Source organism: Aulostomus chinensis, chromosome 15 (assembly GCF_037954235.1).
Source record: "Aulostomus chinensis isolate RoL2024-O1b breed Wild chromosome 15, RoL_Achi_v1.0, whole genome shotgun sequence".
Taxonomy (NCBI): Eukaryota; Metazoa; Chordata; class Actinopteri; order Syngnathiformes; family Aulostomidae; genus Aulostomus; species Aulostomus chinensis.
Genome location: NC_141334.1, coordinates 13,174,985 through 13,199,437, shown reverse-complemented (window position 1 = coordinate 13,199,437; position 24,453 = coordinate 13,174,985). Strand labels below are relative to the sequence as shown.

Sequence of the window (24,453 nt, the reverse complement as noted above, 5' to 3'; positions counted from 1 at the left end):
CTGTTTCTGTACAGATTATGACCTTCACCAAGGTTTTTGTGGATTGCTCAAAACCTATGGGGCTGATTTTCACCAAACTTAGTAGAGGGCATGAAGCATGGGCCAAGGAAGAATGCATTACACCATGGCAGGTAGCATTCAAATTTGAGCATTTTTGTAATGAAGACCACTTGGTCCAAGCATTGTGATGACATTGCCAGACTCACAAAGGAAAACAGAAGCACAGCAAAAAAACAAAACAAAAAAAACAAAAACTATCTACATTCTACATCCAAACCAGTCATATACAGTAGGTGTCTGTCTTGTTTTGCATCCTCTTCACAGTGCAAACTTGATTTCCTCAACAGTACAGATTTGAGTGTCATATGCCAGTAGCAGTTAAAGTGATATCATGTAACCTCAAGCAGAGACGAGGAGCTTCCTGCTCCTCTTTCAAGCTCCACACCCTCTCACAGCACTCGCCATGATCAGCCTCGTTGTCTTGAATAACCACCAAATGACGCTGACTTAAGTGGCATTTATCAGATATATTCTTGATTCTGCTGGTCTATTCAGTAGAGCTTAGCACACAGTATGACCATGATGGAGAAGACCAGTTGATCCCTCTCAGTTCTTTAGATATTCAACCAACAAGCCTGTGCTTTGTTCTCTTTGTGCTGCTAAGCTGCTTTTTGAAAGTGGACTCTGCTGTTGGGGGTGGGGGGGGGGGGGGTCAACAAACTGTCTGACATGTAGTATATGATGTATCTCGCTTCAGTCTGCGCCCTTTGGCGAGTTAGCGACATCAAAAATAACCCTTTACTTTGCTGAAAGCAGACAGGGAAGACATGACTTTTAGACTTGCATGACTTTTAAGGTTGTTAGCATGAACACAACTTCCCATAAAAAATAATGCTTAAGTGCAAGTCAGATATATTTTGAAAGTGTTAAAGTCAGATATCAGAGCTCTGTGTGTGTGTGTGTGTGTGTGTGTGTGTGAGTGCTCAGTCACATTCAATGAAAGGAGTCAGTTTACTGAGTTTGAAGTGTCCAGTCAATGTAAACACACTTCATACTTCGTATTTGTTCAAGAGAGACAACATATTTGAACAAGGTTTGTGCGCTGCGTGCCTCTAGAGCCTATTTCACATTTGTCAAGAGGAAGTGACAGGTGCATTTCAAAAACAAAGTTGAACACACAACTTTTTTTTTTTTTAACAGCGGACAATAAATATTAGTAACACAAACACGATTCCCTTACAAATAAAAGGAGGAGGCTAACTGCTCTTACTTCCAGAAGATCTCTGTGGGGCTGAGGACTCTACCACCGGAGCTATTTCCAGAGGTGTTGTTACCACAGAGAGCAGCGTTGGCTAAAGCGTCACAGGACCAGGGCAGAGGACTCTGGAATGAGCTGCCCAGGTAGTAGAAGGTCCACGCTATGATGACGTTATAGTAGAGACACACCAGGATGGACACACACAGCATCCCAATGCCAATACCTACAAGAGGAGATACAGAATCTAGTCAAAACAGAACTTTCAAAGCTAGATTTTATTTGTCTTTCAAATTATGGTTGCTAACAAGTGGCTTAACTAGACTGCGGAGGTCGCTTAGGAATTCAAACATCATCACGCCGAACATGGCGGTGCAGTGGTTAGCACTGTCGCCTGACAGCAAGAAGTTTCGAGGTTCGAGCCCCGGCTCAGGCACGGGGTCATTCTGTGTGGAGTCGGCATGTTCTCCCTGTGCATCCTGCACTCCAAAGACATCAAGTGGGGACTGATTGGAGGCTGATTTGGCCCTGCGATGGACCGGTGAACCTCACCACTTGCCCAAAGGCTGCTGGGATAGGCTCCAGCCCCCACGCAACCCTTAACAGGATAAGCAGTAGAAAATGGATGGATGGATCACACTGAACACTTACTACAATAAAGAAGCGAGTTGTGGTGATGTTGAAGTCGTGGTGTGGTTCCTTTATAACCGAAGCTACCTGACGTATCGCGGCAGTTTAGTGAGCGAATGTAGCTCATTTAATAATAGTCATTGAACACAGCCTTGGGCTGGTGGTTCGGGCATTGTGATGTCACCTCAAGATACTGCGTACTCAAATAATTATGCAGACGTTCAAACTGGATGCTTAAGATTCGTGAAAAGGGAATTGAGTGCTATATTTATGGAATGCGTTTATGCAAATGAATGTCTGAGTAATTAGAATGATGTTTCTGTGTCGCTCATCGAAGGACTGCAAACTTGAAACTTGCAAACAACTGACAAAAAACAACAACAACATGAATGACAAAAGTTTGACAAATTCTATCACTGAATTAGAGGGTGTGTGAGCGTGGAGGTCACTACCTTTGAGCAGAGGGCAGCATTTCCACACAGTGATGGGGCCTGCTGCTCCATACTGGCCTAAACTCAGCTCCATCAGGAAAAGTGGAACGCCCGTAACAAAGAGCATAATGAAGTAGGGAATGAGAAACACACCTGCGAAGGTTAGAGACGGGTCAGTTCGAGGAATGGTGGTGCCGCGGAGACATCCACAGCAACGATTTGCTTTCTCTGTGTAGTATTCAGCCTGTAGAGGCAGGTTAGCTTATTGTACAGACGCTATGCGGCTTTACTCTTACTCAAGCTCAAACTTGTTTAGTTCCAGATGCAAAGCGTAGAAGGCTGGGAAACACGGGCAGACCACACGTCTGGTGTGTAATCAAGGAAAAAACTGTGTCTACTTCATGGATAAGTGAATATTTTGTAATCAAGCTGCTCGTTTCGAGGGTTCCCAGAGACAAAGCTGCCAGTGCAAAAGAAGTTAGCCTGATTAGCAGGAGCACACACCCAAGAGCGGGCAAAGGAGTGCCTCCTGCTCAAACAGGTGGAACAAAATTGTAATGGACATACACCAAGGCATTCAAAGCATTTGAGGCCTCAAAGGGCAGCCAGCAGGCTTGGAGACCACTCACCTCCTCCATTTCGATAGCAGAGGTATGGGAACCGCCACACGTTCCCTAGTCCCACACAGTATCCGATACAAGACAGCAAGAACTCGTACCTCCCACCCCACTGCTCTCTCGGGACAGCCAGAGGTGGACTGGGTTCAGGACTCGGGACTTGAGATTCAAACTGAGGATCCAATTCACGAGTGGTACTTGGACTGTGGCCATTTTGAGTGACGGTATGTCCGTTCAAATGTACCAAATTCTACAAATAAAAAAGAGAGAGTTCTGATAGTGAAATCAAAGGTAAAGAAGAAATATTTGCAGATGTCCATAAAAATATGAAAACAACCAATTACAATCAGTTCAAATGGTCAGTTTAAAAAAATTGTGACAACTGATAAAATTACAGAGTAAAAAAAAAAAACAGAAATATGCAGAGTAATTAGCTCAGAGCTATGTTGGTGGTATGAGTTTTACTGTAAAAAGTATTGTGTAAGAGTTTATCATGTACATCATGTACAACTCAACAACCGGTAACACAATTTTCTTCCTCTTTGTTCTTGTAACTCTCCACCTACAAACACCAGAGAGACTATTCTCACCTGTCAGGACAGGGAGGAAGTCTGGTGGAGATAACACTGGTTCTGCTTTACTGTTCCCCCCCACTGAGAGCTCCTCAAACACCAATAATTCATGCACTGGCTGACCAACTTAGTGTTGATGTTCTGAGCTATTCTCCTGCAAAGCATTGTAATTTTCTTGCATCACCAGTTTTACAGGCTATATGAACATCACAGTTATTCATACACACACACACACACACACACACACACACACACACACACACACACACAGTAATATGATTGCAGGTCCCAGTTAAACCTACTAGTTAAGGCTTGATGAACACTGTCCAAAGGTGCACTAAAAAAGAGCAAAACTACTAACTGTCATTCATTATTATTTGGCAATACACTTGTGAATATATAATCAAAGAAGCAAACCTCTCAGGCTGCAGGTAATATACGTGTGTGTGTATGTGTGTGTGTTTGTGAGAGAGAGAGGGGGGGGGGGCGAGAGAGAGCGAGAGCGCGCGCTTGAGTAAGGTGTGTGTGAGCTGTGGGCTCGGCCTGGATGTGATGGTGTGTCAGTGTTTAGGTGTAGCTGCCGGGGTGACGAGCCCCAAGTAATGTTGTCAGACAGGTCGGACCACTCTCCGGTAACGGTGAGTGCCGCCGTATGAGTCAGGTGAAATTTAATCTCTCGTAAAAAGGTCCTACCCTGCTTTTAAAGTCTAAGATTTCCGCACAAAGTGACATGTTTTATATGGACCTATCGGCGAAGAGCCAGAGGAGGTAAACTCCGCTCTTACCTGCGCACTGACTGCACCAACTACAGCGGGGCTCCCGGGTGCTGCTTCGCCGCTTTTGTCCCGCATTTCCGCGGCACAGGTGGCGCGTCACTGCTCACTCTATATCCGTCTGCTCCACATCTTACGTCGGCTTCTCCTCTTGGAAATACACGGCAGAATTTTATTTCAAGTTGAGGAAGTCCTCCTATTAACCGAGTGGGACACCGCTAGGAGACATCGGCGATGACGTAACAGGAGGCGGCCGGTCGATGGTGATGGTGGCAGGGGGGGTGGGGAGTGGGGATGTTGTGTCGCAGGGAGGGAGGAGGGGCGCAGGTGCGGAGGACACGCCCCCTATTAATTAGACCGTCAAAGTTAAACAACAGACACAAGCTGACAGTATTTATTTATGATACATGAATACTGCCTATATGAAATCATACATTGGGGTATAAGAGAAACAATGTTTTTCTGAGTCTATGAGAAGGAACGAGGTAGATTTTATGATTATATAATTAATCGGTTGAAAACTGCTGTGTCCTGTTGTTTGAAATTTTGGGGAATATTTCTGGATGGATTGATCTCATATGTGCATGTTATTACCAAGACTTTAGCATAGCTTGGTTTGCTAGCTACGGCCAACAATTAAAGGTGGAACTAACATAAGGTTTAATTTAGCCCATCAGTTGCTATAGAAGGCGAGAGAGATAGAGAGAGGGGGGAGGAGAGAGAGAGAAGGAAGAGAGAGAGAACAAAACAAAAACAAACAATAAATGTTACAGAAATGTTGTGAATCACTGTTTTTTTTGGTGAGGTAAGAATTCTCTATAAATTTATGGCATAATTCATTTTTATATAATGATCTAAAGCTCACCATTAAGTTTTAGTTTGGGGCCTGCAAGGAAAGACATTTGGGCAACCTCGCTTTATTGGTTTAATCTGTGCAAAATCAAAATTGACAAAAGCACAAAAAGTGATCAGTGCAGCTTAATCTATGCTTCACTTAAGTCCAGCATGTCCGACTGTATGGAAGATAGCAACTGACCTCATCTCTTGAATAAATCAATAAATGATTAAATAAATAGATATGAGGTCAGTAAGAACAGGTCTCAGTTAATATCCCAGTTACATGTTCTATTTCACTATTTCTGTGCATTTTTACTCATTTTCAAATTAGCCTGCTCATTTATTTGTTAATTATGTATTTTGCTTCCTGTACTTGTTCTTTACAATTCAATTTATTCATCAGGGAAGTTATGTGTTTGTTATTATGGCAGTCTTTGTCCTCCATATTCTAGTTCGTGACAGACTCATCAACAAAACAAGATCAAGAAGAGTAATTGAGTCTGGCTGTCCTGTGTTATCAAGAGGACCTGCTCACAGGCACCTGCACACCGCTAATCCCTCCTGCTCTGCCAACCGGTACTGACGTGCCCCCTTTGCACCTTGGAGGTGTTGCCTTGTTATTACAACAAGCACAGCTCGTGCCTTATCATTTTTAGATTTTGTGATAATTCCTCCTTGGTTCTTTGGACATAAGTTCTAACATCCCAGGCAGCCCTCAAGCAAGAAAGCACTAGAAAACTAACATTTATAACATCTCTGATTGACCCACCTATAGCTGTTAGGTTAGCCTTGATGGTGTGATGTTGATTGGCTCTTCCTCTTTCTCAGCAACGACTCACAAACTCTTTAATCCACGTAAGCTCATGATGCGTCTCTAAATCCATCCAATCTGTTGTGTGTCTATAATTAACAGACCTATCCAAGAAATCTGGGTCAATAGATTGTGTGGTGAAGCAAGAGTGTCGCACTTTGTGCTGAGCAAAATTAGTTGACACATCAAGAATAAGTTGGCCAGATTTCTGTTTGAAAGAGTGCGGTAGAGTGAAATGTAAGTGGACGAGGGCTTGGAGAAGTGAGGAGGTTTGAGAAGATCATTTTGGAAATGGAACTCCAACAAGTGCAGAGCGACTGGAGTCAGTACTTTTGCAGTCAGCCATCTGTGGAGTTTGGTAGAAGCGCAAACCAGCATTTTTTCTGCAGTGAGTTAAAAAACAACGATGTAAAGTTGGATCCACACCGCTGCGTGCGGCCCGACTCTGAAGGATTCAAGAGCTGTAGCTCTCGGTCTTTTGCAATGGACGCTAGAATAAGACTAGATCAACTGAAGTCTGGGTCTACTCTGCCATTGTTGTCTGTGGATGAAACCATGTACAACTCCAGCAACAGTCAAAAAGAAATGCAGGACAGGGAGTCACAAGACGTACAGTCTGCTTTGGACTTGGTGGAGCTCCTTGAGGTAGAGGATGACGTGGAGGATGAAGAGAGTTGGTAGGTGCCATCATATTTCCCAGATATTCTGGGGTAGAATCTGTTTGTTTTTTGTTTTTTTTTTAAATCTGCTCCATCTGAATAACTTTAAAGAACCACTCCAACTTTTTGAGGAAAAAACTTGTTTGCTTTAGAACCATTAGGATAGATACCCTCCTCTCCTCTGTGTGTGCATTAGAGACCCACAGAGACCAGCTGTTAGTCTGCTAGTTAGCTGAGCACAATCACAATGATTGATAGTGGGTAGGATGAGTTAGCATACCACAGTCGAAAGTCATCAATTTAGAATCAGAACTACTGAGCACAGTGACCTGCATAAAATGTAATTCTGTAAACAAAACAAAATATTTGTTGACAACTAAAAGAGTGACTACTATTCATGGCCTTTGACTTTGTTACAGAGGGTAAGGAGGATTACTTCTTGTTAAACCAAGATCTTGAACCTGATTTATTTGATGACTTTTGACTGAGGTATGCTAACGCTTCCCATCAACTACAATTCATTGTGCTAAGCTAACTAGCAGTCAGCAGGTCTTTTTGCGCGACAGCTCCCTATTGCACACAGAGGAGAGAAGGGTGTCTACCTTGCGTCTGGCTCTGGAGAGGATGCTAAATAAGCATTTTTTCCCAAAAGTCTGTGTGTTCCTTTAAAGGAGAAAAGAACATGAACCAGGACTTTAACTAACGTTATAATGCACAAGGTGCAGCCTAATGAGGTGGATGCAGCTTTTGGAAGTTAACTTGTTATAAAACCAGGTTTGCTCCTCACATGCTGAACAATTATGATGTTCCATCTAAGTGACTGAAATGAGTTATTCCTCGCAGGTTGTACGAGTCTCCAAAGAAGCAGGTGTCTGTGGACACTGAGTCTGCCCTTACATGGTGTCGACAAGTCCTGGATAACCCCAGCCCTGAGATGGAGGCAGCATGCCGTCGACTAATAAACAAGCTGGATCAAAGTAAACAGGCAGCAAACACTCTGTGACTGATTCCCTGTGTGGTCAGCCTGCCTCCTCACTGTTCTTTCTCCTGTCAGGCCACTCCCACAGCAGCCGCCTCTACAGATGTCCTGCAGTTTTCCATCAAACTGACGAAGCAACTGCAGATTCTTCCGTTTACAAAACATCAGCCAACACAATACACAGCACCACTAACAGTTTTGGTAATACCATAGCAGTTAGAGTTACGGGAAACTCTTCTATCCTGCAAATATATTTGTTACTTCATCTATATATCCCATATAATAGAGGCACGTCTTGCATCTATCAATCTGCACAGATAAAGATGAGCTGAATGTCTCCCATGACTCCATAACCTCAAGCTACAGACTGCAGGACATCACTGACGTCCACATCATGGCTCGTATACAGGAAGACAGTGAGTATGAAGGAGTATTTTTTGATGTTCTTATGTATACAAATACTGAATAAAGATTACTTTTGTTGATGTCTTCCAGGTTTACGACAGGACTACGTTTCACCCAGAAGAAGCCCTGACTCACAAGTATTGCTTCAACTTTTAGAGCCAAAGCTTAAATTCAGTGTTGATGACAATGATGATAATGATGACTTCACTCCAGAAACTAAAATTTAATATTCCTGTTGTTGGCAGCTTCCTTTTGCCTCATCAAGACCTTTAGCTAAACAGAGCTGCCAAAGTCCCAAACTGGCCAGACTTCACCAGCAGGTTACTCAGTTCAAGCTACTCAAACTTGCTCAGAATCAAGGTACACAGAACGTGCCGGTTTTCTGATTCATCAAACGTCATTTCACGATTTAATTTCACGATCTGATCTGATCTGATCTGATCTGATCTGATCTGATCTGTGAGTGAGGTGACTATGATGTGTTTTGCAGGAACATCAGCAGGCAGGACCAGGTCACCTCTACAGACCAGCCTTCGCTCCCTCCAGGCTATTAGGAACAGCCGAAGTTTAGAAACTGATGACTGCCATGCTGCTGATCAAATCACTCACCCAGCAACAGGTATGAGTCATATTTTTTTTTTTGCAATTGTTTATTCCTTTGTGACGTGTGTATGTCACAGTGACCTCGACCATTGACCAAAATCTCATCCTCGAGTCCCAGTTAATGTTTTAGCTCTATTTGACAAAATACCCTCACAGCATTTCCGAGATATTATGTTTAAGTGAAGGGACAGCAACCTTTGACCTCTGACCGCCAAAATCTTTTTAAGTTCCTGCTCAAGTTCCAATGGATCTTTGTGCTAAATTTGAAGCAGTTACATCAAGGGGTTCCTGAGTTATCGTATTAATGAGAGTGGGACAGCTGAATGTTTGTACAGACACATGGACAACGTAAGCTGTGGAAGCATAAAAAGAAAACACAACAAACTGCAGATATCCATCTTTGTATCATCACACTCATCTACTTCTTATTGTCTCTGGAATGGATAAAAGTGCAGCTGTACATTCCACTGAAGCAGCCATACAAGGCACCCTCATTGATATCAGTGATTGTGTTCAAGGTGTATCGCCTGCCAGACTGGGATCAAGTTGGGGGTCACCATCACTTCCTGCAGCATCCTTGAGCTCCAAAGGGTCCTCGGTCCAGATGTCCACGAAGAACCTGCAGAGGTCTCACTCTCTCAGCCCCTGCAGGATCCCTCACTCTGCTAAAGGATTTCTGTCTGTACATAAGCGTGTTTTTGCTGCACCTGAGCGACAGACCACCGTCGCCTGGGGGAGATTCGTTCCATCCCATCGCAGGTGAACGGTATTGCCAGAGAATAAGATAATATCACAACCAGATGGACATAAAATGTAATGCGATATTTTGATTATTTATTTGTGTGATTGTATTTACATTGCAGAAAAATTGGTTTAGAATGTAGCGTGGGTAAAAATATTCGATGTCTGTGTGGAATTATTGTCAAATGGGTCAAGATTTTGAGTCAACTTCCTCCAGAAGGTAGCGACACCAGTGTGTTGCGAGTGACGGATGCATCGTGCAGGTGTAGATTTTGTGTTGTCAAGACTTCCTGTGCTAAGAAATCTCACTGTCTTTTGTGTCGTGTGTGTGTGTGTGTGTGTGTGTGTGTGTGTGTGTTTGCTGCACATGCAAAAGCTCAACACAAATTGTTTGAACAGTTTGTTGCCTGCCTGATACATGAAAGTGTATCAGTAACGGTCATTTAGATTTGTGTAACATTAAGTGATGACTTCGATGTGGAAGTTAGGGTAAACCTCACATTTGGCCAGTTGATCTTTGCTGGTTGTGGAAACAGGAAATGAACAGGATGGTAACAAATATGACAAACAAAACACGTGACCCCATCCACCGGTTTGTTGAACATATACAGTATGTGGGCATAGATATGTGTTGCTTTATAGACTCTCATTCAAAGCCTTCAGGATTTTGTCTGTCGACATCTTGTTTTCTGCTACCAGATTTGAGCAAATTTAGGTAAGATGGAGGCGCTAGAGTGGACTGAGAGGTGGGATGCACTGAATCACACAGAGGTTGCCATGGTAGCAACTTGTGGATCACAAGGTAATCCCACACTAAATCATACCCAAGTTTATCATCTATTTCCTTTTTAGTGAGGAAATGATTTACAAAGTAAGAAGAACTGAAGAGTAATTAACTGGGACTGAAAACTCATTAAGGTAATGTTTATTGAGAGAATAAATCAGGTGAGATGAGTCATTCTCTTGAATAATTCTATACAATTAGATGTTTTATTGGAAACATTGTTCCCCTTGCTGGCCACAACAAAGAAAGCAGGTTTTAAATGCTGTGCTCATTGTCTAATCTACCACCTCTTCCTAACCACAGTCGTGGTTAACAGGATGAAGAGGTGGGGTTTTGGTGTGGTTTATTTTGAAAATGTATCTTCTCTTTTTCCACTCGAGTGATATTCATAATGTCAATAATAATGATTGAGTTACAAGACATTTTTTCTGTTTAGTTATTTTGTTGTTGGCTGTTGCTCTGCCTGAATGGAACCAAACTCAACAGGTGTTACTGAAGAGGGAAGTTACTGTTTAGATTTTAATAGTAGGAAACAAAAGCAACTTGATGAGACGACTTATACAACTAATCTCAAGTTAATATTGGCGTGTTCACGCATCCAGTCTGATCAAAATACACCTTTAATAGAGAATTGTAATTGTTTCTAAGCAGAATTATAATTTGATGTTTTAGCACCCCCTGCTGTTGGCTCACATGAAGCAATTCATTAATTAAATCAACATTTTTAAAATAAAATATTGTCAAAATGGTTTATATCTTGCTTTCATGTACATTTCTAATAAATGATTGATATTCAAAGCTTTAAGAAGTCAGTGTTTATTATGTTTTTTTATAACAATGGAATTGCTGAAAGCATGAATTCGTTAAAACACACACGCACACACTTCCAATGTCAAAACAAATGATAGGATAATGATTTTTTTCATTCCATGTGAAAAAGAAACTAATTTACAGTGAGAGAGCTAACATGAAGCAGCTCTAACCATCATTTACAAAATAAAACTGTACAAAATATTTACCAGAGAAATCCCACATTTCTCAATATTAAAATAAGAATCACAATGTTCACTTGATACAGCATAAAAAAAAGAGACGTGTTGTTTAGTCCGATTCTAAATCACTGTCTCCCCCAATGGATCTGAACTCTTCGCTCTCCTCATCCTCACTGAGTTGGACTTGAGAAAGCACAGCGGGGCCTCGCCTCCGTGCTTCATCCTCTTCATCTTCCTCCTCCTCGCTGATGCCGTAGTCTCCATTTCCCATGCTTGAAGGCTGCATCTGACTCCGGCTCTCCGTCTCCTCGTAGCTGCCGTAACTAAGACACATGAAAGAACAATGTAGGACACAAGTGTTTGAAACACTGTTGAAGTTGTACGTAGAACAAATGCTACAAACGGTATCCAAGTGGCACCCAGGCCTGTTGTACCTGACATTGCTGTCTTCCATGTGAGGCCCGTCATCAGGCCCGTCCCCTTCATATGACATCATGCTCTCATCCTGCTCCATCCCCATACGGGCTGTGTCCTGAGCTCTCCGTGGGGGTGGAGGTCTCACATCCACCTCTCTGTCAGAGTCACTGCCGCTCTCTGACAGATGAATGGCTGCAGGTGACACACAAAACATTTTGTAGCTTCAAGCTTAAAATGTTTACATTGCTTTTATCTTGTATTACATCCGCACCCCCCAGGCTGACTTACAGGAGAAAGGATTATCCCCCTCTTCCTCACTTGCATCATCCTCCCCCTCAGACATGAGTAAGTCCTGGTATAAGACGCTAGCTTGGGCTGGGCGGCTAGACCTGCCATCTTCCTCCTCCTCATCTTCTTCCTGGTCATGCATGCGTCTACGAGGTGGAAGCAACATCTCTTCTTCATCATCTTCATCCTCAAGATCTCCTTCTGCATCCTCTGCCTAGAGACACACAACCGAGTAAGTGAAGCTCAGACAATATTGTCAAAAATTTGTTAGATTGAAGATTTTAGGCCTCAACAATGGCACGACCTGAAATAAATGTGATTCTCATATGATGATAATGACTTACAGGAGCAGGGGTCTTGGGTTTTCCATCATCTTCATCCTCAAAGCCTTCAATGTCCACGTCTGACTCTTCTTCTCCAGGTCTTCGGCCGTGGCGGCCCTGATGGCCAGAACGATAAAAAGGTCAAGTCACAAGTAAAAGAGCTGATGTTATGAGAGAGACTGATATTTCTGTAGTAGCAGTTACAACAACAGTATGTAATCTCAAGAGGAGAGGTGGCATGGGCTAGCAAGCCTGATCTCCATCTCTCTCCATACCTGCCCCCCTCTCTTCTCTGGAGCAACCACTAGAGGTCCCTCAGAGAAAAGGCTGCTGGGCTCTCTGGGAAGACTCCCTGAAGCACCGCTGTCAAACAGATCAGCAGGCTGGCCAACACCGCACAGAGCAAGAAACGGAGAGACAGGGCGAGACGGCAGGAATGACGGAGAAAAACACACAAGTTGGGAGAAAGGAGACACTAGAGTGAAGAAACTACAGAAGTGAAACTTGGGGATGGAGAGTTAGTACAAAGTACAAGTGAAGAAGAGCAGGAGGAGCACTGCGAGGTGTGGTGAGGAGTGAGGAGACTACTGCAGAGAGGTGGACACTTCCTGCTGGCCTGTTATAAAAAGTTGTGAGTGGGCGGGGTGGGGGGGACGGGTGTGTGTGTGTGTGTGTGTGTAAGGAAACCAACAGCTGTCCTACCTGTGGTGTGTATGGCCCAGGGGTCATTGGGTCCAGACTCTCAAAGTCTGCTGCATCCAGAGCAGCCTCTTTAGCTGTGGAGATGTCCTTCTCCAGCTGGGTCAAGTGCTCATCATACTAGAGGCAAAAACAACAACAACAACAAAACATTTAGCTCTCTGACACCGGCAAGGTCTTCAGCAACAAACTGCTGAGTCAACATACCTCGGCCAAGGTCTGCTTGCACACATTAACAATATCGAGTGCCGTCTTGGTGTAAGGACTGTCTGAACCTGACAAAGACACAGAGGATTAATATTGCTTGTTGTAAACCAAAGACCACTCTAAGTTGCCCTGTGACAGTTAACACAGTCACCATTGTACTTGATGCTGTTGGTGTGGATGAGACTGACGTCTGAGAGGAACGCATCCCGGTTCTGGTATTTGTGTTTGGAGATGTTCTGTTGAAGGAGGACAGGTAGATGAATAGTTACACTGAATTTTAGTTAGGCTTCAGATGGCTGACATTTATTCAAATGAGTGACAACCTTTATGACTCTCACCTTACGGATGGACTCCAGATCCATGGGGTTCACAATCACCTTATAGTAATCAGGAACAAACTTTTTGTTGACAGGATGGTGGAATGGCCATGACTACAGAGGAAGGAGGGATTGAGGAAGTTAGCTTTATAATTCTGCTGTATGTGTTTTTATTAGGTTTTTCAGATTAATCAGCTGTGGTGGGAGATATCTGAGAGGCTTACATCAGGAACGACCATCATTTTTTGGGTGACAATGTTGTCCAGGATGAAGGAGAAAGCCACCTGATCATCATCATCAAGCAAAGGATTGATGGCTTTTTCGAGCCTAACCAGTCTGTCCTCCTTCTGTGTAAACACACACGCGCGTGTGCACACACGCACACACACACACGCACACACACCTCAATATGGAAATGTATTAAAAAAAATATTGCTAAGTATGACATAATAACATTCAGCACTCACCTCTTTCAGTTTGGTATCACACAGGTCCAACATCGACTGGGCTACTTGTGTGATCGGATGTTTTGCTCCTAGTAGAAGAAAAACAACCATATGAACTCACTCATGTGGTTTAAAACACCAGCAATAACATCATTTTCCAGTCTTTAATCATATCATCATCTTTACCATTATAGGTGGCGCTGTTCTTGACGATGACCTCCACTGCTTCACGGAACTCCTCTCTTGATGGGTACATTCGTTTGCGTACGTTCTCCCTCAGCGTCTGCAGGTCCATGGGCCGCGTGATGATCTTATAGTAGTCCTTCACTACTTTGGCGTTCACTGGCGTGTGGAAGGGGTACGTCTGTTCAGAAGAGGCGAAGGTATTTAAAAATGAACAAAACGAAAATCTGTAGAGGAGTGTCAGAGCGATTAGATACTGAGGTGAGATCTTACGTTGGGGTGATCCCGCATGTCGTTGATGATGCTCTCGAGCACAGACGACAAGGTCACCATGGGGTCAGTGCGTCTGCGATGGATCGCCTTATGAGGTTTCTGTACGTATAAATACAAACAGTGTTAAGATGAGCTAAAGGGACCTCACTTTTAAAAGTTTAAAAACACGCTGTACAGCCTTCTTTGCTTACGTTGAGGTAGTCACAGTGCACAGCGCTGCCTACACGCCTCTTCTTCTTCTGAGGAAGCTGTTGTTTGGGGAACTTGAGCACTAAAGACTTCCTGCGCACTTCATCAGCACTTTAGGGGGAAAAAGTTGGATTAAAAACTGAACAAAAGAGTGGCAATTGTTAAAACTGTATCTGATTCTATTTGGCCATGAACACAAGCATACTGGACAGCTTGATCATTTCCTTCTGCAAGTGGAAGCACAAATGGGCTGTTGACATACATCAAACGTAAGAAGAAAAAGCAATGCGCCACCTTTCAATGAGCTGCTTGCCAAGCACGATTTTCGTGCCCTCCACCTTGATCAGTTCCTCGTTGTCATTGTGGATGACAGTCTTTTCCAACTCCTCCTCCTGCTCCTCAGTCATGGCGACTGGATTTGAAGGAGGAGCGTTGGTCTGATAGTACAGTGGGCAGAACTTGTTGGTCCTCATGTGCCCGATGGCTCCACATGCGCCGCACTTTAGCTAGGGAAGAGAGGCAAACATTGAGGAACATGACGACAAACCTGCACATGCAAATGTAATCAACTTTTGTTTGTAGGACTAACATCTACAACATACTGAAGAATAATATAGTACTGAATCAGCAAGCTTACTTTTACCTTGAGGTCTGGCCTCTCCTTGATCTTCTTGGCCTTCTTCTCCGGTGGTCCCTTGATCTTGTCCTTCTCCTGGTTTCGCTTCAGCCGCCTCAGCTGCTCCTGAATACGCCGCCGTTCCTTCCTCATCTCTTCTCTGTGCTGCTCGTCAAAGAGGGCAAACTTTCGTCTGCAGCCACAAAGATACACCACGCAAGTCATTTAACATTCATTATTAAAAGGTGAAGTGAAACTTTGGGCACTGACAAAAAGTGAGACTGACATGAATTCTTCGTCCTTGGTCGTTCTGATTCTGGTGTAGGCATCGATGACCGCAGCTTTGCGCACTGTCTCACAGCGGACGTATTCCTTTCCATCCTCATCTCTGAAGGTACGATAGATCTTAAGTCTCCGTCCTGTGGCTGAGGAGTTCAGGCTGGTGACTGATGATGTGTCGTCATCTTTATGGGAGCCGGTTGACAGTGAACTGGCTATAGAGTGAAAGGAAGTTAGAGACATATACTAAGACGTATTCAGTGTACCAAAATAGTCTCTAAAATCCAGAGACAAAGACTCACACAAGCCCTTGCGCCGCTCCTTTCGCCCTTTGTTGTCACGGTCACTCTCCTCACCCATTAGCATCCTCTGCAGCTCCTTCCTTTCCTGCTCCTCCCTCTCCCGTGACAGCTGGGAGCTGGTCTTCTTGTTCTGTAGCATATTCTCAATGTTCTTTCCCATCTCCTCAAAGTCACTATCTTCTGCTGAGCTGCTGTCTGTGTCTGTAGAGAGCACTTCTGTCGACTCCAACACCCTGTGGTGTTGAAAATTAGGACAAAAATTAAGTTGAGGTGTAAACCTACGGACTCCTGAATGACAAATACATAGTACAGACATATCTTACTTGTTCTGCAGGTCAAAGATTCTCTGGCATTCTTCTTTGTACCGTTCCTGGTGTTCAGCCACAGAGAAACGAGAACCTCTGGCAAACTTGCTCATAGGTCCTTCTCCGGAACGCGCCTGCTCGGTGGACATGGTTCTCACCACATCAATCACCTCCCAGCGAGACAGCTTCTTGATCTAACAAAGAGTAAAACACAGTCATTCTAGGAAACGTTGACTAAGATATGTTGATCGAACTGAAAACAAAACAGAAAGAACAATGAAATATATTTAATTCAATGCATCCATGCTGTGATGGACAAGACAGTTATGGCAGTATCATCACTACGGTCTTACTTCTTCCTCTGGAACACCAAACTTGCGCAGCAGCTGCTTGGCATTCTTCAGGGAGAGTCTCCTCAAATCAGCGTCTGTGCCCGTCACCGTCTTCTTGACAGGCTGTGGCTCCTTGTCATCCTGGAAAAGTGCACAAGACCACAGTGTTCACTCATCCTCTATACTCGAATAAGACAGAAAGTTCAATTGGTTCAATTGGTCCGACCTTTTGTTGAGTGGGCTTGTTGGGCACTTTGACGTAGGAGAAACCCTCTCCACAGCCTGTAGGATCAGCCACACCTGTCACTTCCAACAGGCATTTCCCCTTCATGGCAGAGATGAAGGCTCTTGTTGTGTTCCAAGGAGCTGTCCGCACCTAGAATAGGTTTAACTGGATCAGCACACTGCAAAACTGTTGGTTTTGTTTTTTTTAATTACTGGAAGCACGAAGGAGTACTTGGGTTAATACCTCATCGTCAATCTTCATCTGAAAGTCCTCTTCATTCTCCTCCTCTGGAGCAAAGAATGATTTCTCACCGTATCCAGCATCCTGAGGGAGTAAAATACCTTGAGCCATGTACATAATACTCACTTGTGTGTACCACTTTGTTATTTTGAAGCAAAGACTGTTACCTTGAGTCGCTGCTCAGCCACTAGCATGCTGTAGTAAGCGCAACACTGCTCTGGAGAAACCATGGCTCGGATCTCCTCTTCTGTGGGTAATCTAAAGTCAGGCTTCAATACCCACCAGTTGGAGTCCATCCCTGGCGCAAAGACAAAAAAAACTTTAGGACTTTTTCTACACATAGCAACATTCCTGATCTCCATCAAAACACGAGTTTGAGAGCAAGTCAAGGTTTGTATTTTTCCTGTCATATGTGGATGCTAAACCCTGTGTGCTGGACAGTCCTCAGACTCCATCTTACCTTCAGGGTAAAATCCACAGTAGGTGTAACAGAGTCTTTCCCTGCTCAGATTCTTTTCTGTCAATTCAAGGTGCACACACACACACACTGCTGAGCTCACACAGCACAGTTTCTCTTTAAAACCTAAGTATTGCCCTGATGCAACACACAACTGGGGAGGCTTAAAACATTAAATGAGAGGAAATGAACAGTGGATATACAGACAGCAGAGTTCATGTGACAGTTCTACCTGTGCGTTTGAAATCAGCACAAAGTTTGAGTCGCTTCCTGATGCTGCTCTCTGAATGTGATGGAAAGGCTTTCTTTATGTCTTCCATGCGGATTCTCCGGGGACGATCTTTGCTCTTCCAGAACAAGCGGTATATGAACACCTAAAAAAAAAAAAAAAAGAACACAGATGTGACGGTTAAAGTTGAGTGCATTTTCACCGGCTTAGGCGTCTGGTAGAAGTCAGGCAACCTAATGTACCTGAAGGAAGTCTCTGATGTGAGTGTTGGCTCGTTTGGAGTTGGGCCCTGGAACTTCATACAAGGGGCACTCCTGACCAACCACCATGATGTCTACAATCTCTCTGATGTAGTAACCGTGTCGCGTTCTTAAAACCAAGAAATCCGTCTCTGGCATCTTGTGCAGGTAGATTGGGGCACGGAAAAGGTTGTTTTCAAATGCCTGAAAGAAACAAGACATACCACCTCAGAGAGGAAGATTTCTGTTGCATTTTTTTAAGACCTCAACATTTCATTAACAGACTGGGTTTACTTCAGTCCTCAGCAAGACAGACATCTTTCATTCTCAGGATTAGCACGTTGACATGTTCTGGGGTTAACCAGAATTTAACCAAATTAGCAAATCCTGTAAAATGGACATAAAACTGGAAGACTCCTGTTCGAATAAAAAGAATAATCACTGTTGTCTGGCTATGCTGCAAAACAACAATAGCAATCATCTTCCTTTGCCTGGTGCCTATTTGTTCGGGGAGTTCATGGAGAAGAAATTGAGGAAGGGTCCATGTCAAAGGTTGAGACACTTCTTTGTCTCGCATGGCAGTTGGGAGGACAGTCCACAACTTGCGTCATACAAGTGGGAAATAGAGTTAACAACTACACTACCACAGTACCTGGTTTGGTCTGAAACTGGCCAAGTGTGGAGGCTGGTCTCTTGACTTTGAGACTCCCAGCTCAAACTTGTTTACATATTTTTATTTTACTTTATGTTTACTCTATATTTTCTGAATGTGATTGCTAGCATCTGCGTCACAAGAATGTCTGATGTCCCAGGACGGCAAAGATAAAGCCTCGCTTAAGTGGCCAACAATGGGAGCAGTTTTACCTGAAACTTTATCAATTGTTTACTGAGATTAAGGATTTCCGGTTAATCATGACCATCCGTACGGACCAGTGATGCTGCATACATCTGTATTGACTAACAAAGCTGACCTGGAGCAGCTGTCCAGGATGCAGAGAACCCAGGAAAGGGGATGTGTGGCAGTACACGGTCTCTCCATATTTACAGTCTGGTGCTCCAGGATCCTTTCCAGGTTTCTGAAGAATAAAATGTATTACATAAGTAAATAGAGTCATTCAACAGCAAATGACAAGTTTGGGGTTTGCAAATAGACTTTGATGATCTGAAATGAATAGAACATCTCTTACATTACTTTGATAAATATCCAAAAGTTATAGTTTCTCCTTTCAAGGTAACTGAAGTGCTCCTTCATAGAATACTCGCCCTTTTGTAGTAGTTTTTGATCTTCGTGGCCATGCCCACTTGCATGATGAGAGGTGGGTATTCCTCACTGTACTCAGCCAGGATCAGATCTCCGTCTTTACCCGTCAAGTCCTGAGGGGTTCTCATGAAGAACATGTCTCCGCCTCCTGACGCCTGCCTCTCCTGCTCTCGCATCTACACACAAAATATTGACACATTAATGTGAATAGAAGGGTTACCTGTAGATTCACCGAGTTAAAATACTGATTTGAAGCAGGGCTCCACCTTGGCCTTCTTCTTGATATGTTTGAGCAGTGGCTGGACAGGGTGGGGACCCGGCTGAGCCAACGCCCCGAACGAGTACTTCTTCAGAGTTGATCGGTGGAACTGGCGCAGCTTCATGGGACCCATGTGGGTGGGGAAGAAGGGCTGTCTCAGCTCCAGTGCTGGGATGGAGTGCTGTTTAAGGAACAATTCAGTTGATAAAACATTCTCTGCATGACTTGGCTTCCCCAGGATGGTGGTAACCCCCCCACACACTTTTTTTTTTTTTTTTTTACCTGAATGATGTTACCACCAAACGTCCCCCTCAGTCCCTGCTGTTTGGGGTAGTAGAACTCATCATTGGAGAGGTTCCAGGGGTCCTTCACCTCAGGTTGTGACATATTCTGAGTCAAGAGGAAGTGATGTCATTGTATCAGCTAAAATATAATTCTCAATCAAACATTTCAAAGTAACAGCCCACACACTGAGGCCTTTTCTACAACAATCTCTTCAGGTGCGGCACACCTCATGTGCAAGATGTGGCTGATTTTATGTTGCCTTATCTGCTCTTTCACGAGGTGACCTTTACTTTTTCTCATTAGAGAAACATCTGACAATTTTCAGCTCGAATAGAAATGGTTTTAGATCCATGTTTTAAGTCAGACACTGGTAGGCACAATGAAAGGGTGGTTTATACCATTGAACATTGAACTTAATGAGCAACACTCCTCCTCCTCTCTCTCTTCTCTCTAGTCAAACGTGTGTTTTCAGGAGATGGCGTACCTGCTGCGGCTCGTCTTTTATCACTCCCGTCTTCCCCAGCAGGATGCGGCTCTTTTTGATTGCCGTTTCCTTCTTATTCTCTTTTGATGGGGAGTGAGATGTCGTTTCTTCTTTTTCATCAGGAATTTCTAAAAAAAAAAAAAAAAAAAAAGAGAAAGAAAGGTCACATCCCTGTTATTTAGGCTTTCAAAAACAGAAGCAGCACCCCTTTATACATTTTACATCATTTTTCCTCGAAGGACTGTTACGAACAAAGCACCACACTGGGGAAACATGCAGCCCAACAACAAAAGTTTCTTTTTTTTTTTATCTACCAAGAATGATATTCTCATCGTTGGGATCCAGTGTCAAAACAGGTGGCATGAGCATGTGTTCCATCTCCTGGTCATCCCAGATAATGTTGTCCTCCCAGCGTCCATACACCAACTCCTCATTGTCAATGGGGAAGATGGAGAACCAGGGAGCATCTTCTTCATGAGAGGCTGAGAAAGAAAAGAAATATAGACTGAGAAATGAAGTCTGGATTAATTATGATTCACAATGACCAATAAATCCACATGCCTTGATTATCATGGGTGTTTTTTTCCCGCTTGGATGCAGACATTGAGGATGTCTTGGGCATGGGAGGAGGTGTGGGTGGCACCAACTGAGAATTACTCCTTGTCAGCCCTTGAAAAGAGAAAATATTACACACAAACACACACATTTGATTTATCAACATTAATTATACTGTGATAATATACGGAGAACTGAGTTAGCACCTGAAAAACCACGCCTCTCACCTTGTTGCGCATTGTAAGCATTGGCATTGCGGGTCATGCTAGAGGGCAACCACCCCGCCAGGCTGGCACGCTGAGTCTTGGTGCCTTTGTGTTTTACATCCTCTCCGTTCCAAATAATGTCATCCTCCCACTGCAGTTGAGTGACCATCAGAAAGAGCTCGTTCTCAAGGGGTGATCTCTCCACATCTCCATCGGAGTTATGACCGTCCATATCATCGTCCCACCTCTCATCCTACAGATGCGGCATAAAATATATCAGTAACAGACAGTAGCAGTCTCTCACTGTGTGCAGCTACAGCTTTAAAAGTTTGCAAACCTCCAGAGCAGTAGTGGTTATTTCTTTTGGTGCATCCAGCTTCTCGGGCTCACTGGAATCCACTTCTTTCAGTTTGAACCCATAATAGAAATTATTTCCATCCTCAGGGACGCCTAGCATGTCGTACCACAGCTGGGCAGGACCATATCTCCATTCTGCGACTTTAGGTCGAGATTCTGCCTCTTTGTCGCCATCACCACAAGTCTGTGAAAACTTGGATTCTACGGGAGCCATCATGGTTATCTGGGTAGTACAGAAAAGCAGTGAGACACTGGATATGATGACAACTCAGTGGTCCGTGTGAGAGCCTGCAGCTTGAATGTTCACCTCATCATCTGAGAGACACTGTTCTGGGGGTGGAGGGTGTGCATACTCATAAACCCATCCAGACTTCTTCTCCTGGCCTAAATCTATGGGCTCTCCTTCTGGAGGTGATGTCCCAGGCTGAGTATCCCGGTGCTTCCTTTTCTTCTTCCTCCGAGCGCTCCTCCAAACTGACGGCATGTTCTTTCCTGGACCAAACAGCCGTAAGAACCTCAGCACCTGGTTGGATATGCAAGAAAGTGTAAGTGCAGTCATTGTAGGTGGTGATGGGGAAAAAAAAAACATGGCATGCACAATGATTGAGATTCGATATGTGTAGTGACTTTAAAGCCTCGTTACCTTTCCAGGCCTAAACTCAGGGAAGAGCTCTGTGACACTGGGTAGTGCTTTGGCAGCATCTTTGTGCATGATGCCAGCAAGTGGGAGGTTGAGCCTATCTGGGGGGCCTCCATCTCCTGAACCTTGACAGGGACGATCTGTTTCTGACTCAGAGTCTGAGGAACTGCTGAAATCAACCTTGTCACCAGTAGAGGATGGAGCAATGATGGACGGCAGGATGATGCCATCACCGTCCTCCCCAACTGTGAGGAGACACAGTGACAAACCAGAGAATAGAGCTTTATTAGGAGATGTCCAAAATATAAACACCTAGCGTGAGTTTATTACCCAGAGTGGTATGCATTCCAAATAAAGCAAATTACTTCTGTAAACAGCTCACCCCCCCCCCCCCCCCATGGAATAAGACAAGCAAAACACTATTTCTCCTCAGGGATTGGTTCATAGTGAACTACCATTGGTGCTCTGAGTGGAGGGTTCTTCCTTCTTAGCAGCTGTAGGAAGACTCGGTGGCGGTGGAGGAGGCATGAGCTTCGAATCAATATCCTCGCAGTCGGCATCGTAGTCATCCTCATCATCTACAATGGAGGAATTTGAAAGTATTTTAGAAAACTTTCCAAGTATGACTTAAACTGTCACATAAAAATGAAATAAAATGTTATTTTGATAGCGCAAAATGTAGCAGAAATTACAAGGTTACAAAAATTTGCTTTTAGGAAAAAAGTCCAGGCAAGGACATTTATTCGTACTATAACTGAATGAGTGTAAAGTATAACTGAATATAGCTGAAGAGAACTATTAGATAACCTGTTTTCCTGGTGGGCTGCAAAGACCCCATGGCCTGGCGGTACTTCCTAGTCTCATCCTCAGCAACCTCACTGATGTCAGAGTAATCGACTGCATCATCAGTGCTTTTCACCCAGCCTGGAAGAGGTAAGATATTGAAAACATCACTCCTTTGAGCTTCTTATTTAAATTGTAAAATATGAAAACCTATGTACACATATATATTTACCCTCTGCATCCATGGTATTAGAATCTTTGCTTCCCTCTTGATCATCATCCTCATTGGCAGTGATCTCTGTAATGAGTGAGCCCAGACCCAGAGTACCCAACCCAGCCAGATGCTTTTTGGACTCCTGGGGTGAAAAAGAATTAGTGGAAAAAGAAGAGAAAGCCACAATAAGCAATAAAAACATAGATCTGAATGAGGTTTGAACAAAAGACAGTATTTAGGCAGGAAATGGAACAGTGTGCTATGTCTAACAGTACACCTTTACATTTGATCTTAAATAACGATGAACACTATCATAATTGTGACGCTCACATTGTCCAGGACACTGTCATCCTCCAGTTGGCCATCTTCATTGATGTTCCCAAAGAGGAAGCCAGTGATGGAGAAAGGGCGGTCTTGCTCCTCATCACTGTCAGAGTCGGACATCCTGACAGATCGGGAACATTAACTCATGGGTGCAACATTAAATGTGAACATCAGACAGTGACAGAATAATCATGCATTCTTTTTGCACTGCTAGTGAAACTGAGTTAACAATGGAAGGATGTTGCAGAAATATGCAGCAATATTCCCCAATACCTGCCATGTTACCAACGTTTATGCTGCTTACGTTGCATAAACATTGTACATATGCCTCTATTACTGCAGTGTGTGATAGATGGTCTAGCTCCAAGTTAATTTCTGACCCAAGGAAATCTGATTTGCAGCAGGCATCAAGACACAACGGATACATGGGGAACAACCTGAGAAATATAAGACAAACTGCCGAGTGAGGATTCATGTCACCCTTCATGATTTACTCTGAGCTGCTGTTGAAGAGCAAATGTCTGTAATTGACATTTCTACTGACACTGTAACAGCTGTTTTGTCTGTTAACCAAGTTTGATTTTTTCCTACTGTAAGCGTTTTGCTACAAGCCGTTTAACCTCCTGTAACTGCAATATTCATCTATAAATTTTCAATCCTTACAGAAATACATATTAAATGTTCAAGAGCCAGTTTTGACCCGCCGATTTGTAATAATGATGATGATTAAAAAAAACTTCACTACACTAACTCTCGTGGAGTGTAAGCCTGATTACTTACAACTATTGCTAACGTTGGCATGCTAGCTATAGGATGAAAACAACGTAACAGACATACTGTAAATGCAACTTTGCCGCTTACCTTGATTGGGCTCTCTTCCAGTTTAGTAAAACTTTATTTTACCCCGAAAGATATCCGATTAGATGAATGCTAAGTTAAGTTACCGTCCCGCTCAGTCTGGCAAGGTAACGTTAGCGAATATTGAGCTAGCCAAAAAACATGTTACATACATACATGTATTTACATACATGTATTTCTTTGCAGCGTTATTACATGCTACCCCGTGCACCCAATATGAAAAAAGCACAAACATGCATTTGATGCAGTCGTAACAGTCATTCAGTAAACATTTGTTTTTGTCTCTTGCACTGCCGTGGACTGCAAACAGTGGAGGAACATCTAGTTGGCTAGCTAGCTAGCTTGAGCTACAGATATATGACCCGGATGAACAGTGAAGCGCCTCGGCACTTCCTGTAATAAAGCACACAAAATATGATTTTTGGATTTATTTCAGTATTCTAATGCATTTTTATATTATCATTTTCTAAGTTCATCTCCAGTATCGAATAAATTGATGGATTAAATTTTGAAATTATAAGACATAAAGGGCCTTACTTGCTCTCTTGACATCACAGGTCCTGGAGTGTTT

At 43.5% G+C, this 24,453-nt stretch overlaps 3 protein-coding genes across 9 annotated transcripts in view; 1 reads left to right on the top strand and 2 right to left on the bottom strand.

Moving 5' to 3' along the window:
* The window catches only part of slc6a7 (solute carrier family 6 member 7), a 9,878-nt gene extending 5,343 nt beyond the window's left edge, over window positions 1-4,535 (bottom strand). Inside the window, exons 1-4 of the mRNA XM_086179465.1 lie at window positions 4,291-4,535; window positions 2,946-3,183; window positions 2,338-2,469; window positions 1,271-1,481 (exon numbers count right to left, since the gene is read on the bottom strand). Coding sequence (XP_086035591.1) covers window positions 1,271-1,481; window positions 2,338-2,469; window positions 2,946-3,183; window positions 4,291-4,356 — 647 coding nt within the window. The 5' untranslated portion in view covers window positions 4,357-4,535. The remainder of the gene's footprint in view (window positions 1-1,270; window positions 1,482-2,337; window positions 2,470-2,945; window positions 3,184-4,290) is intronic.
* LOC147248779 (SLAIN motif-containing protein-like) lies at window positions 2,970-10,890 on the top strand. Its single transcript, XM_086179106.1, has 10 exons — window positions 2,970-3,151; window positions 4,118-4,143; window positions 5,568-5,691; window positions 7,429-7,562; window positions 7,640-7,765; window positions 7,882-7,980; window positions 8,060-8,106; window positions 8,215-8,329; window positions 8,460-8,588; window positions 9,091-10,890. Exons 1-10 carry the CDS (start codon window positions 2,970-2,972, stop codon window positions 9,333-9,335), a joined length of 1,227 nt encoding a protein of 408 aa, XP_086035232.1. The 3' UTR covers window positions 9,336-10,890.
* On the bottom strand, window positions 10,883-24,453 carry taf1 (TAF1 RNA polymerase II, TATA box binding protein (TBP)-associated factor). Of its 7 annotated transcripts, none has more exons than XM_086179458.1 (42): window positions 24,420-24,453; window positions 23,031-23,145; window positions 22,719-22,842; window positions 22,511-22,627; window positions 22,159-22,281; window positions 21,707-21,948; window positions 21,371-21,586; window positions 21,044-21,286; window positions 20,728-20,959; window positions 20,507-20,614; window positions 20,260-20,427; window positions 19,946-20,073; window positions 19,459-19,566; window positions 19,184-19,357; window positions 18,920-19,093; window positions 18,628-18,732; window positions 17,660-17,860; window positions 17,421-17,562; window positions 17,192-17,248; window positions 16,899-17,029; window positions 16,735-16,815; window positions 16,492-16,641; window positions 16,287-16,406; window positions 15,952-16,127; window positions 15,629-15,861; window positions 15,334-15,541; window positions 15,069-15,240; window positions 14,726-14,937; window positions 14,434-14,542; window positions 14,243-14,341; window positions 13,973-14,150; window positions 13,808-13,875; window positions 13,565-13,687; window positions 13,362-13,454; window positions 13,175-13,259; window positions 13,024-13,091; window positions 12,820-12,936; window positions 12,393-12,500; window positions 12,139-12,234; window positions 11,795-12,008; window positions 11,524-11,698; window positions 10,883-11,412 (listed from the first exon to the last, which is right to left on the bottom strand). In XM_086179458.1, exons 2-42 carry the CDS (start codon window positions 23,142-23,144, stop codon window positions 11,199-11,201), a joined length of 6,006 nt encoding a protein of 2,001 aa, XP_086035584.1. In that variant the 5' UTR covers window position 23,145; window positions 24,420-24,453; the 3' UTR covers window positions 10,883-11,198. The 7 variants fall into 7 exon arrangements, with proteins under 7 accessions (XP_086035584.1, XP_086035585.1, XP_086035586.1 ...); XM_086179459.1 differs by lacking the exon at window positions 24,420-24,453 and adding an exon at window positions 23,886-24,243 and having other exon boundaries at window positions 13,565-13,684; XM_086179460.1 differs by lacking the exon at window positions 24,420-24,453 and adding an exon at window positions 23,886-24,243 and having other exon boundaries at window positions 15,075-15,240.

Coding starts and splice junctions, on each gene's coding strand:
- LOC147248779 (XM_086179106.1), top strand. CDS start 2,970: ATGGGAACCGCCACACGTTCCCTAGTCCCACACAGTATCCGATACAAG. Junction 8,107..8,214: donor GAAGAAGCCCTGACTCACAA/GTATTGCTTCAA, acceptor TGTTGTTGGCAG/CTTCCTTTTGCCTCATCAAG. Junction 8,330..8,459: donor CAAACTTGCTCAGAATCAAG/GTACACAGAACG, acceptor TGTGTTTTGCAG/GAACATCAGCAGGCAGGACC.
- taf1 (XM_086179458.1), bottom strand. CDS start 23,144: ATGTCCGACTCTGACAGTGATGAGGAGCAAGACCGCCCTTTCTCCATC. Junction 20,074..20,259: donor CGATGAGAATATCATTCTTG/GTAGATAAAAAA, acceptor TTTTTTTTTTAG/AAATTCCTGATGAAAAAGAA. Junction 15,241..15,333: donor ACCAAGGACGAAGAATTCAT/GTCAGTCTCACT, acceptor TTGTGGCTGCAG/ACGAAAGTTTGCCCTCTTTG.